The sequence below is a fragment of the Lutzomyia longipalpis genome, chromosome 2 (genome assembly GCF_024334085.1).
Source record: "Lutzomyia longipalpis isolate SR_M1_2022 chromosome 2, ASM2433408v1".
In the NCBI taxonomy this organism is placed as follows: Eukaryota; Metazoa; Arthropoda; class Insecta; order Diptera; family Psychodidae; genus Lutzomyia; species Lutzomyia longipalpis.
In genome coordinates, this window is record NC_074708.1 from 13,664,816 (window position 1) to 13,677,850 (window position 13,035).

General features: G+C 34.0%; 4 protein-coding genes across 5 annotated transcripts in view; 2 read left to right on the forward strand and 2 right to left on the reverse strand.

The window, feature by feature from the left end:
- Nucleotides 1-13,035, reverse strand: part of LOC129790795 (glutaredoxin domain-containing cysteine-rich protein CG31559-like) — a 383,040-nt gene that overhangs the window by 52,657 nt on the left and 317,348 nt on the right. The window lies entirely within an intron of this gene.
- Nucleotides 2,413-3,331, forward strand: LOC129790805 (WASH complex subunit 3). Its single transcript, XM_055828540.1, has 4 exons — nt 2,413-2,553; nt 2,655-2,819; nt 2,890-3,170; nt 3,240-3,331. The coding sequence occupies exons 1-4, from the start codon at nt 2,503-2,505 to the stop codon at nt 3,301-3,303; spliced, it is 561 nt and encodes a 186-aa protein (XP_055684515.1). The 5' UTR covers nt 2,413-2,502; the 3' UTR covers nt 3,304-3,331.
- Nucleotides 3,312-4,045, reverse strand: LOC129790809 (60S ribosomal protein L44). The gene is made up of 3 exons (XM_055828545.1): nt 3,935-4,045; nt 3,586-3,759; nt 3,312-3,519 (listed from the first exon to the last, which is right to left on the reverse strand). Exons 1-3 carry the CDS (start codon nt 3,935-3,937, stop codon nt 3,382-3,384), a joined length of 315 nt encoding a protein of 104 aa, XP_055684520.1. The 5' UTR covers nt 3,938-4,045; the 3' UTR covers nt 3,312-3,381.
- LOC129790810 (bacchus) lies at nt 4,295-11,677 on the forward strand. Its single transcript, XM_055828546.1, has 3 exons — nt 4,295-4,613; nt 10,218-10,383; nt 10,624-11,677. Exons 1-3 carry the CDS (start codon nt 4,509-4,511, stop codon nt 10,665-10,667), a joined length of 315 nt encoding a protein of 104 aa, XP_055684521.1. The 5' UTR covers nt 4,295-4,508; the 3' UTR covers nt 10,668-11,677.

Consider the following 13,035-nt stretch of genomic DNA (forward strand, 5'->3'; position numbering starts at 1 on the left):
ACATGATGCTTAAAACCTTTTTACTTTTGCTTTATTTTAAAATTAACTTTAAATTAAATTGACCACATATCGTGATGGGGGCGCCTGGTGATTGATCTTAAAAATAAAATTAAGTCTCTTTCAGTGAAAATGCATCTTCTAGCGAAAAGTTTTTAATTTTAGTACGGCAAATAGAATCTCGATTCCTTGATTTCTTTCAATATCTTTTTTTCAATTTCAATGTCAATATTTATTTTCCGCTAGTTTGTCACACCTTTCCCTATCTAATGTTCAAAAAAAGTATTACAATTTTGAAGAGACAAAAACAATTTTAAAAGGTCCATTTCAAAGTTTAGTCTTGGGACACCTGCAAAGACATCAAAGGCATTAAGGACAAATTGTAGATAAAAATCTGCAAACATCAGCAAAATACATCAATCAATCTTTTTGCAATGTTCAAGAACAGAAATATTCCCACAAATTCTATGTTTTTCTTTTCTTTTTTCTTTTCTATGATTTATTTTTGGTTTCTTTAAAACTAGAGGACAAAACTGGCAATCGCTGCCATTTTTTTTTAAATCGTTCCAGTATAAAATCTATCTGTCTTATTGTAATAAATTCTACATTTATGTGTAGGCAAGTTCAATTACATCAAATTCGTTAAAAAGAAATTCTGAAAAACATTTTCTTTTTGAAAGAAAATTGAGATCAAAGTTTAAGGTTAGAATTTTTGGTCCTCCAAGTGTTAATAACAATAATAATTTGCATTTTGTAAGATTTATAAAAATAAACTGCAGCAAAATGGGTTAACACAGGTAATGGATTTTTCAACTAGAAGAAAACTCGACTCGGGTTTAATACCTTTTGCTTCATGTCAAAGATATCAAAAATAATCAAATACCTATGTTCAGGCCTATGTCATTTCTTTAGCATATCATTAATACTTTTGATTAAAAAAAAAAGGTTTTGTTCACCTTCACTTTTTATTTGATACTAAATTCTGCACAGTTTTAAACCTTGAAAATGAAATTGAATAGAAAATTGCAAAGAAGGCAAAGAAGTAAACATTTTATTGCGCCACGAGGTTTATTTCAACTGCAGCTTTGTCGTTATTGAATTAAATGATTTTAAAAAGCTTAAAACCCTTAAAAAAGCAAAAGTAATAACTTTTACAAATATGTGTTGAAAAATTATGCTTTGATGACTAAAATGAGTAACTTTACTAATTAATCTTACCACTTTTCTCAGAGTATTTAGGAGACAATAAAAAATTCTCTATCTCCGGGTTGAGTTCAGAAGGTCATTCGGATTTTTTGAGGAAAAGTTTTCTTATCAACGTACCGTGTGTATGTTGACTAACTTTACTCGAAGAAAGCTGTTGATTATTTTCAGAATGAATAATCTAAAATTATTATTGCTTCTTTCACATTTTTTTATTTAGATGAAGACAATGTGGACAAAACGTGCAAAATAATTTCATTACAATTGCGGTCTTTTAATTAAAAGAATTTTCAGCAATGAGTATATTGGATAAGCGAATGTCTTGCTTAAATAAAAGTGATTCGCCTTATCATCTTTTGATTACTTTAAAGCGCGCAGGTGTTTTATGTGGTCTCTTGAGTCTCCCGATAAGGATGATATCTCAATGAGTTATTATATCAGTGGGACGAAACAATTTTTATTTCCCTAAATATTTCTTTAAAAAATATATAAAAGGAGAAAATGCGTGTGTATGAGAAATTGAGATTACAAAGCAACTTTGTAGATTTTTCAAGTACCTCTAAATGGGGTGAATAGGAGCAACATGAAACGATCTGATCTAAGTTTTACATGATTTTGGAAAAACAAAACCAAGAACAAACGATTTTGTTATTTTTGAAGCATATGAAGGTCTTAAGGGCAAAGGCAAAGATATTATAAATCAGTAGTACATAGCCATTACCACCATTATCAAGTTAACGGTTACTTTTAAAAATATCCTTTGTTTACAGTCCGCCATTTTTTTTTGTAAGTTCATAAACGCTACGACGCCAAGATCTCTTTTTTTTGTTTCATAATAATCTGGTTAATTTGGGTAATTTGGCAAGGAAAAGATTAAATTATTATAGAACGCAATTTTTTATTGAGAATAAAGGAAAAGCTTCAAAAATTGCATTACATTCGATTTGATCAAAATTAGTTTTTTTTTAAACTGAAAATGGATGTCTCCCACCAAGGATGCTTAATAAATCTTCTAATATTCTTTTCATCTTAAAAACAAAGAAAAAAAAGCACATAATACCAACCTAAAATACCAGCAAATTACTCTCTTCTTAGAAAATGAAGAAAATTATTTTTTCTCAAAGAAACTGTCCATGTCGTGTGACATTCCTAGACATACTTCAGGACAAAAGATAATGCGATGAAAAAGAATTGCGACAGCAGCGCCAATAGTGGATACAAAAGAAAGCACACATGACAAAAAAAGACAAAAACAACAAAATGTTAAAATTTATTATGATAAAAATGTTATAATTTTGTTAAATGGATGAAGGAGACCTTGCAGTTTTGGGGCAACAGATTGACAAGAGTCAGGTGAGTACCAGTAAATTGAATAAGTGAGATACCCATCCCCACTACTGGAGATATTCCCTTTCAATTTCCGGGAATGTTTTGAAGAATTCTTTTGTGTCCAGGTGCCCCCAATTCACCAAAAACGCATCCTTGCTTTTGTTAATACCTTTGTTGTGAGCACGGTGACGTTTTTGAATAAATTTGTGATAAAATGTGAGTCAAAGTTCATCGAATTCGAGACGAAATTGCAGAAGGTCGAGGCTTCCCTGGCAATCCTCGAGAACAAAGTAAGTATCTCAATAAGATCATTTTGCATGTTTCCGCCAACTTTCTTATAATTTCCTTCCCTTCACGAAGTTAGCATCAATCCCTGGCATACCTGGGGCAGTGCCAGATACTGAAAAAGTCGCAGAACCTCCTCGCCAGGTTGTAAATGAAGAACATCCGGAAGAAGTGAAAGAAATTGAGGAAGTGGAACCACAACAGGAAACAGTTGATGCTCCAGAAGAGTGTGTAGGAGTACGAGCTTGTGAGGACACAAGATACAGGAAGTACTTCAAAATGGTCCAATTTGGTGTTCCACCACCAGCTGTGAAGCAAAAAATGAATGCAGAAGGCCTTAATCCTGATATTCTCGAGTAAATCCCATCAAAATGAACTTCCTCCCAGAAAACAAATCAAAAAATAATCTCTTGAATTTTTTCCAGTGACCCCAATAGGATTCTACCGGATGGAGTGCAGTATCAAGAACCTGTAGAATTTGATGATTAAAATTGTTCTTTTTTTGCAAATGGACAAATTTCTTTTATTTGCCCTCCGTTTCCGTGTGTTATTTTTTTACAACACAGTTTAGAACTGAATCATCTGTCCCTTCCGCTTCTTGTCGCCACCCAATTCAAAGTGCTTGCATCGCTTCAGGGGGGTTTGTTTCCGGAACTTGCATTCGCTACATTCCATACGCAGGACAATTTTCTTGGTTGTCTTTGCCTGTAAGGAAATGAAATATTTTTTTAAAGTAATTTTTGATTATTAAATGCGAAATGTTTAAAAGACCTTCTTCCGGAAGATGGGCTTCGTTTGACCGCCAAAGCCTTGTTGCTTCCTGTCGTAGCGCCGTCTACCCTGGGATGCTCTTCGCTCCTTGGATTTCTTATACTGTGTCACCTTGTGGAGCTTATGAACCTTGCACTTCTTGCAGAAGGTACGCCTCTGTTTGGGAACGTTCACCTGGAATTTTTGGGGGAAAAACAAAATCAATGAGATTCTCTAACGTTTAACCTCACTTTGTACAAAACATGCTCAAAAACATGGAAAATATTCACAAAAATTGTGATTTTCCACAACTAAATGAAGCTTTATTTGTTTGAGCATGAATTAGTGTAGAAAAGGAATGTTTAATTACCATTTTTCCTAGAGTTTTCTATTGATAAACTCCTGTGAAATCCACGTTTCCTCACAAGTTTGATGTCAAAAAGGTTGGCAAATTGGCCGCCGGAAGTCACCTCGACACATTGTCATTGTGCATGGTGAATTCAAATCATCGCCTATACTCACCACAACGGACAATTATAGTCTCGAAACCCTCTTATCAGCATCCTAAGATTTTATTCAATGGCCCAAATTAATTGAAAATTACATGATAAAATGCAGGAAAATCCCAGCTTTCTTTTCGTATATCCATGGTATAGGGAAAACCAATGTCCGGATGAGGAAAAATCAAAAATAGAGCCGGCACGGTCCGCGGGGACTCCAACGATGGGTACGCCATCTGCAGAATCTGTGGTAGGAGCTCAGTCGTGTTTTAGCTTTCGTCGAGTTCACTTCACTGGAAAAGAAAAAAAGAAGAGAAAAAGTTTGGAAAAAAATCTTACTCTTTTCTCAAATATTAAGAAAAAAAAAGTATTAATTTAATTACAAAATATCCCATATTAAAAATCAAGTTAAAGTTCTACTTGTAAAAAAAAACAACAACAAACATGAGTTCAACAGAGAATAATAGCGAAGTCGCGGTGGAAAATGTGACGACAAATGAAAAAGCCGCCGAAGCCAAGGAAATCAAAGGCACAAAAAGGCCGGCAGAAGTGAGTTTTCCCTTTTTCACACCACCCACAATCCCCCTTTTTCTCTTTTTTTTTTTTAAATCACTTAGTTTTTAGCAAATTTCGCATTTTTGGCGTGAGTGTGAAAAATGTGTGATTGTGTTTTTTAGGGAGAAAAAAAATATCTTCAAAAATTTTCCCTCCAAAAAATGTCCGAAAAGAAAAAAAAATGTGCAAACGAAGAGTGCGATGGGACTTATTTTTTGCGAAGCCGGCCGGTTTTTTGTCTGATTTTTGAGGTAAGCGTCTCTTCTTGAGAAAATGCTGTGAGAGCGTCCCCCGTCTTCACGCGTCGTCTTCTTTAAACTCTTCCCATTTTGCAAAATCTACGCTAGCTTACCCTAGATCTCTCGGCGTCTGTGTGTGTAGAATCTTCAATTTGAATTTTTCAATGACCTTGGTGGAAAATCAACGTTTTTGCTGGATTTTTTTTTCATACATTAGGTGCTTCAGTTGAGAAATTTTCAATGGACAAAAAGAAACATGGCGGCGATGCCGCGCGCGTTATTTGCCTCCTCATGAAAATTGTGTGTGGCATGTGCTCATTCAACGTATTTTCTTCGCAAGAGGGAAAAGTTACGACCTTCGATGTTTAGTTTTTCCTCAGGCTTTTGTGGGAAAAGCTAACTTATTATAGGATAGAAAATGGTTGTTCTACGATGAAGAATTAGGACAATTTTGTGTTCCAATTCACTCATAATATGTCCCACAGTGTATGTGTGTGTGTGTGTGCTTACTTGGGAAAAAAAGAGTGGGAGCAAATGAGAGGGAGAGCGTGTGTGAAGAAAATGGATATATAAGAGTCGAGGAATGGTTGTATTTTATTGTTGTATATATGGCTAGTTGAATGGACTCACGAGAGGGGGAGAGACTGGCTGTGTGAAGGGAATGAGAGAGAAAAATAAGTTTTTCCTCTCATTTTGGCTTGGCGTCATTTTCGATCATCCTCCTCCAGGTTATGTGTGTGCAGAAGACGAGGGAAAATGGGGGCTTTTCTTTTTTCAACGGAAAATGCTTTTCTGCTTTACCAGCGTCTCTTATAAAGTCTCACACTGTGTGACATATGAAAGATAAAAGGAAAATGCTTTTTCCACTGACTGATTGTTGTTGTGGTCTACTTGATATCAACATAGAGTCACCTCTAATCTTTAGTTTGATTAACTATTGATTAATGTAATGTAATCGTGCAAATGTCCTGGAGAAATTATTGCTAATGGATAACTATCAAATGAGATGGAAATCAGCGTAGAACCTTCTGACTTGAGAACTACAAGGATACACTTGGCTGTCACTACTGCGGATGTACCTGATAATGTCTTCATCACAGTTATAACTAATATATGTTTAGGATATTTTTAATATGTAGTTAGTAGTAGAAAATTAGTATGTAAGATAATTCAAAATGTATCTTCAATATTCACTCAAAATCAATTCAATTGCAGATGTAACAATTTGGTACCAATCAATAACATTGTTCTGGACGTTGTGTACATCAACTGTTCATTTGTAAACCAGCAGTTTTCGAGGATATATAGCTAGGATGTGTACTACTACATAAATCAGGCATCAGTGTTAGGATATCAATTAAGATGAATTATCAAGTATTAGGGTAGATAAATGGAGTTGTCATAAATTCTGTAATCAAGTTGTGTAAAACAAAACAATGTATTTTTCAACATCTTGATATTCCAGCTAAAGAAAAAAATCACATTGTCTGGAGGAAATTGTAGATGTTTAGTATATTGTTTTCGCCACACACTTGAGCTTTCTGTATGCCTCTCTATTGTAAAAATGTGCGGGTGGATGAGAGAAAATATTGTGTGAATGTCGCTGTGAGGCGGCTGTCGATATTTGTTGGGAAATTGGCGCGTGAAAAGCGTGACTAGTGTACATCACTATTCCTTTTTTTCTCTCTTCTCTCCTATAGCAATTAAATATATAATCTACCTAGGAGTACATTTAGCTGTAAATCGTTAACTAAGCATGTGGTTGCGTGTAAATATTGTGCTAGATTCCCTATGATTCTATCAACTCCCGCACAAGTTGCTTTATAGTAGAGCTTTAGGTATCACTTTTTGTGAGATAATAAACGATTTTTTAACGAATTTTTCAAAATTTTCTCAAATAGAACAATGAAATTATCATCAATTCAATGATTTGGAATGATTTGTAGGCAAATTATCAATTTTTTTTTTAGCTGTAAAAGCATAGGAGTGTAGGGAATGTTTGTAAGAGAGGTGTAATGAGGGGGAGCGTGAAATGGTCAAAAGGTCATCGATGTGCTGATAATAAGGTTACCTATTAAGGGTGATATGTACACACAACCCTGAAAATAGGATGGAGAGCTATTTCGGAAAATCTGTCTTTTTTCTATGCCCGGGAAATTGAGAATGATGATGGGGAATAATGAAAAATGTACGTTGGTGAACTTAGGAGTTATAGATGTTACATAGAAGAAGGTATCTATCTCTTTTCAACTTAAACATAAATTCTATATTAGACTCAATGTTGGTGCGCTGTCGTTAAAAAGTCCGTCGTAATTTGAATTGTCTCTCTCTCCTACAATGTTCTATCTTACATACATACATATCGGGAGATTAAGCAAGTCAAGTGTATGTATATATGAGCAAAAAGATTGGGAGGTGTTTGCACAAAAGTATAAGAGTGTATTTTATAAGAAAGGAGAAGAGAATAAATAAGGGAATTGTGAATGTGTATTCATTTATCTCATTCTCCGGTAATCTAAACAACTCTTTACTCCACCAATTCTCATTTTAGTTACTTATTTAGTATGTACTAAAAAATATGTTGAGTATGTGTGAGTTTTGCGGCGTCTTATGTTGCTTCTCTTCTTAATCTCTTAGAACTGGAAATACCACACACAGGCGGCGTCACAAATTAACGCTTAGCCGCCGTTATACCTCCATATTATTCATCTCTTTCTCCCATGCGTTATAGACATTGCATCACGTGTTTTGAACTTAGGCATTCAACACTTAACCATGTTGCAATTTAAATGTATGTATGTACCGCCAAGTTGCGGCGTCTCAATAGCAGATTTTCCCTTTCAATCGATCATACACGCACAGCAAGCCAAATGTTAAAAAAAAACAACATAGAAAAAGAAGTATGAAAATTGCGCGTATATATTTTATTGGAGAGGTATTAAAATCATTGAGTTGTGAGTCAAATTCCCCTTCTACTTTCGATCCCATTCTCGAATAAAGTAAAATATATATCACACAAGAGAACCTAGAGATGATAAACCTAGCAGTAAAAGTGAAAGAGATGAATATAGGTGGGAATTCGGTGTGTCGGGACCTCTCTAGAGGTGATTTGTTCCCCTTTTTTTCTGTTCGTTCATTCCAAGTCCACACCTTATAGTGAAAACGGGATCCGGATAGAGTGTCCGGGTGAATGAGTGAGATGGGTTGATGCTTCCGCTGATGATGGGGAATTGGTAGGATTGAAAGTCCCGCCCCGTGTATCCTCAAGCTGTGTTGTATGGCTACAACGAATACACTGTAAAATGACATTTTGAAAGAAATCGTAGGAATTTTTATAGGAGAGTTTTTTTTTACGGTGAAGAGAGTGGAGTTTGTACAGTATGTACGGGCGTATCGTGCCAAGTCATGAGCTTTAATGTTGCGCTTCACGGATATTCATGATGGAAGGCGGAAATGCTGAGGGTGAAATTTTATTGGGTGCAGGAGTTTTGTCTGGGGTATTGATTTTAAAGTAAAATGGTCTTGCTCAGTAGATTCCATACTCAATTTTTCATTATTATAAGTTTGTTTGTTTTTCATTTTACTTTATTTCTTTAATTTAATAATATGGCAGCTATAGACTATGTGCTATACAGCGTTAATCTCTCGAATAAAGCTCAACTGATTTATTTGAAAGACTAAGTGTGGTTGATATAGGTAGTTAGGTTGGTTCTTGGGAAGCCATTATTGTGTGAGAAAAACAAGTATATATTTAGAGAGTAAAAGATTTAGAATATTGTTATTGGACAAAACTGAGGGGAATATAATATAGAGTGTAGAATGTTGCTGTAGAGAGTTAGGTAGTGGGGTCAGGCATAAGATAGAAAGCTGTTTCATCATCATAATAGAGAGAAAGAGATTGCAGGAGTAAGATGGGAATAACTAAAGCTTTTTCCCACTCATCGCACACAATGTGGAAAAGTATGTATATAGCAAAGCTAGCATAACAAGGGAAGATGTGTTACCGGCATGCGCAATTCATAAATTTTACACGACATGACGCGCTGTCTTTTCTACGTACTACGCGTCCAATTTTCCCTTTTTTCTCTCTCTCTCTACATCTCATTCGTATTTCTATGCTTCTGTATGGAAAAGAATATGTTTAGGCTCTCTGTATGTTGTTGGTGGTGAATATGTTGTATGCGTGAATGTGAAGCTAACAAATACAAATGTAATTTCGTGTGAAAATTCGTTGGAGGGAAGCAAAGCAAAGTCGAGAAAAAAGAGGAGGTATGAGAAGCACGCCTGACGCCAAGCACAAAATCTAAAGATCTCACTCTGGCGTTACTTGATTGGGAGAGAACTTGGGGGGTTTTGGTATTCTATACCTACCTAAAAACCACATAAGATTATATTCTCAATGAAAATTTCACAGACTTTCTACATGGTTGCCTTCTCAAGAGTCCCACCGACAATATTATTGCCTTCTCACTTGAAAATGCACACACAATTCTAAGAATGATTGCAAACGGTTTCTATTTTTTGAAGTTTATCCAGTAATCAATGGAAAGTTCTTGAAAGTCTTGAAAGTAATATATTGGATTTCAACATATCAATTTTATGTTTGTTTCATTAATTATGCAACAATCTTATAAAGTCGAGAGCATAAAAGGACGAAGAATTATATTTATTTCATTAATTAATTTACTTTAAAATATATAATAAAATAAATTCATTAGTTGGTTCCTATTCAGTGATCATGAGAATATGGAATTTGTGGTGTGTGAGTGTGTAAAGAAGGAAGAGAGAAGAAGAGGTTAGGTAACACCGGCAGAAAAGGGGAATTATTATTTGTAAGCGGTGTCGGAGACGCATTTGGAAAGTTCACCAACTGCTGGCTTCTTTAATTTCTTACAAAAGCTTACCACCTGGATGATGATGATGTATATGATGGATTGAAGTTGATACCTCATGCAATGGCTAAATGATGTTTTTTTTTGGAGTGGTTGGCAGGAGGAAAAAAGCTTCCACAATGTGTGGTTACACACATCCGAAAATGATATTTATATTATACAAATCTGTTAATCCAGAGGCGGATTGTTCTTTTTTTTGGCCTTATAGTTTGTTCCTTTAATGGGTATCATGATGATACCCATTATGGATAATATTGGTATCAATAACCATATCAAGATTCTAATTCAGTGTTCTTGTTTAAATTGTGTTTGAAAGAAAAGGAATCAGTGTGGAAGTTCTACTAACATTCAGAACAGGTTTGGTCCTTCATTATCCATTTTATATTACCGGATTCATTAACTATTAATCCCATATTTGTTTCAAATATAGGCAATCATTTTAATATTTATATACTTGTTATTTGTAGGAAAAACCTGTAGAAGCGAAAAAGTCGAAAAAGGAGGAGAATGGAGGTGGTGATGATGAGGAGGAGGTCGAGGATGAGGGTGAGGAGGTTGAGGATGAGGATGATGCTGATGAGGAATATGACCTTCCCTATGGCGAAGAAGATGACGGTGAAGATGCTGGTGAAGGTGAGTTTCAATTTTTTCTTAGATAAACTATAATTTTTCCATTAAAAAAAGGACACAACGGGAAGAAGAAAACTTTCTTTTAACGTCCTGTTGATAAAAAATTATTTTCTAATTTATTTCTCTTTTATTTATTTTCCCCCAATTTGCACAAATTTGCATCTTCACAAACACCCCAAAAATGCATCGACAAAAAATGAACCAAAATTATAAATTGAAATTTTGGTAATTGAAACAATCCAGAGGATGATGAAGAGGAAGACATTGATGGTGAGGAGGACGCGTAATGGCCTCGATTTAGCAAAAAAGGCTAAGTGCAGTGACTGAACGAACACAATTAATATATATAGACTATTTTATCTCTCGACTACTGTGAGTGCAGTGTGTTGTATAATTTTTTAATTACAATTTCTGACGAGGATAAAAGAAAATTTGAACAAACCCAACATCAAGGATGGATTCAACAGATCAACAGGATTTTTTTTGTTCATTTTTAAAAGGAAAAAAAATGCAGCAACATAAAACAAAAAAATGTAACTATAAAGTTTTAATTTTTTTTTTAAAATCAAATTTTCTGTAAATGAGAGAAAACAAACAAAGATATACTAAATTCAATCTGTAGTAATCACTTTATTTTTTTTTGTAGAGAAAATAATGAAAAAATTGTCAAATTTTTAATTTGAATGAATTATTATAAATAGAATGAATGTAATTAAAAAGAAAAAAAAGAGGAGAAATGTCACTATAAGAGATCATTATATACAAGACGATCACCATCGAGAGGGAGTGAAGATAAGAGAGAGAAAAGAAAATAAAAGAAGAAAAATAAGGAGTGAAGAGAGTAAATGAATGTTGTGAAATGCCAGTACATGAACAGCAGATCATCTCCTGCCCGCCCACCCAAAAAAAAATGAAAGAAAAAAATAAAATAAAATCATGGGTATTTAGTAATCTTAAAAAAAACACAAACCTATCAATAAGGAACTTTTTTTTTGACTTAAATTCACAGAATGTCTTAAATGGAAATTTTAGTGTGACTTTTATCACATAGAGATGTTTTTTTTTTCAATTTTTATTTGTGTACACTGACGAATCACTAAAGAAAACAATAAAATAGGTTTTCGTTGATGAAGAAAGCATTATATGAAGAAGATAAAAAAACATATAAAATCTGATGGAAACTCAAAGCAAGAAGAAAAAAAAAATAGATTAAAAAGGTTATTTTTAATTCTTTTTTATACAAATCTTACTTATGAAAATTATTTTTAAAAGGAAAAATAAATTGTAAAAGAGAAAATGTGTTTTTATTACGTATTACTTAGATGAAAATGGTTTTGTGCATCGCATGCGTGGTCGATTTTGGGGGTCTGCTGGATTGTACTGTGTTTTCTTGCGTTTTCTTTTTCACATGGTTGCTATCCAAGAAAAAAAAAGGTGGGGGCGTGTCGGGATAGATTGAAAAAAAAATATTCGTCCTTTGATCGTGCTAAAATAATCCTATTGACTTGCGAATGTCCTTGTTTATGAGACAAATTTTTCGCAGGAAAATGCTTCATTTGTGATGAATGGAGCTAAATGAAAAACATTTGTATGTAAAGAGAACAATAGGAATGCAATCAACCCACCTAAACAACATGAAATTTGTACTTTTCTTCAGCTTAATTCATGAGAAAGAGAAATATTTAAGCACTACCAAAATGTTTTTTTTTTAATTAAATATCCTCAAGAGACAGATTTTGAGAAATCTTTAAGGAATCATTTAAAAAGAAAAAAAAACAAGCCAATTGAGAGCGTGTGGTTGAAGTAAAGAGAAAAAAAAGAAGAAAATACACAAAAAGAATAATTTAATGGTAAATATTTAAATTAATTGCATATAGAGCATTAGACAAATGAAAGAATATGTAAAACATTAATTTGTAACAGTTGCATAAGAAATATTCCATCTCATTTTTTTGTGTGCAAGAACTAAGAAAAAAATGTACTGGTAAGCTGACCAAGCTTACGGGAGCTGTGTTTCTTTCAGTGTACCAATTTTGTGAGAGCAAACTAGAATGCGAATTAACTTAAATACGCGCAAAGTCGGGAAAAATTGAAAAGTCATACCCTAAGAAATCTTTAGAAGGCCATATCTCGAGAACGGATCCATAGATTTTCATAATTTTTTTTTTGTTTGAAAGGTCTTGAAGTCAGCTATAACATATCGAAAAATGAAAAAAATGTATGTAGCCATTTTCGAACAATTCGAGTTCGAAATTTTCGAAAACTTTGTTTTTGATTTTAGCGCCTCTTGCGGTCATTTCTCGAAATTGCAATGTTCTAGACATTTGTAGAGATTTACGAAACCTTTCATTTGCGCTTGAGTTGATCAAGATCGGACTTGTAGAACCCAAGATATGACATGCCAACTTTGGAAGGCTATATCTCGAGAACGGATCCATAGATTTTCTTCATTTTTGGCATGAAGCTAGATAATATAGTCAGCTATAACATATCAAAAAATGAAAAAAATTTATGTCGTCGTTTTCGAAATATTCATCGAAAACTCATCGAAAATTTTCTTTTTGATTATTGGCCCCCTAGCGGTCACTTTTGAAACTTCCGATGTTCTAGAGAGTTGTAGGGCTTGTTGAGAGCTTTCATTTGAGCCCGGGTTGA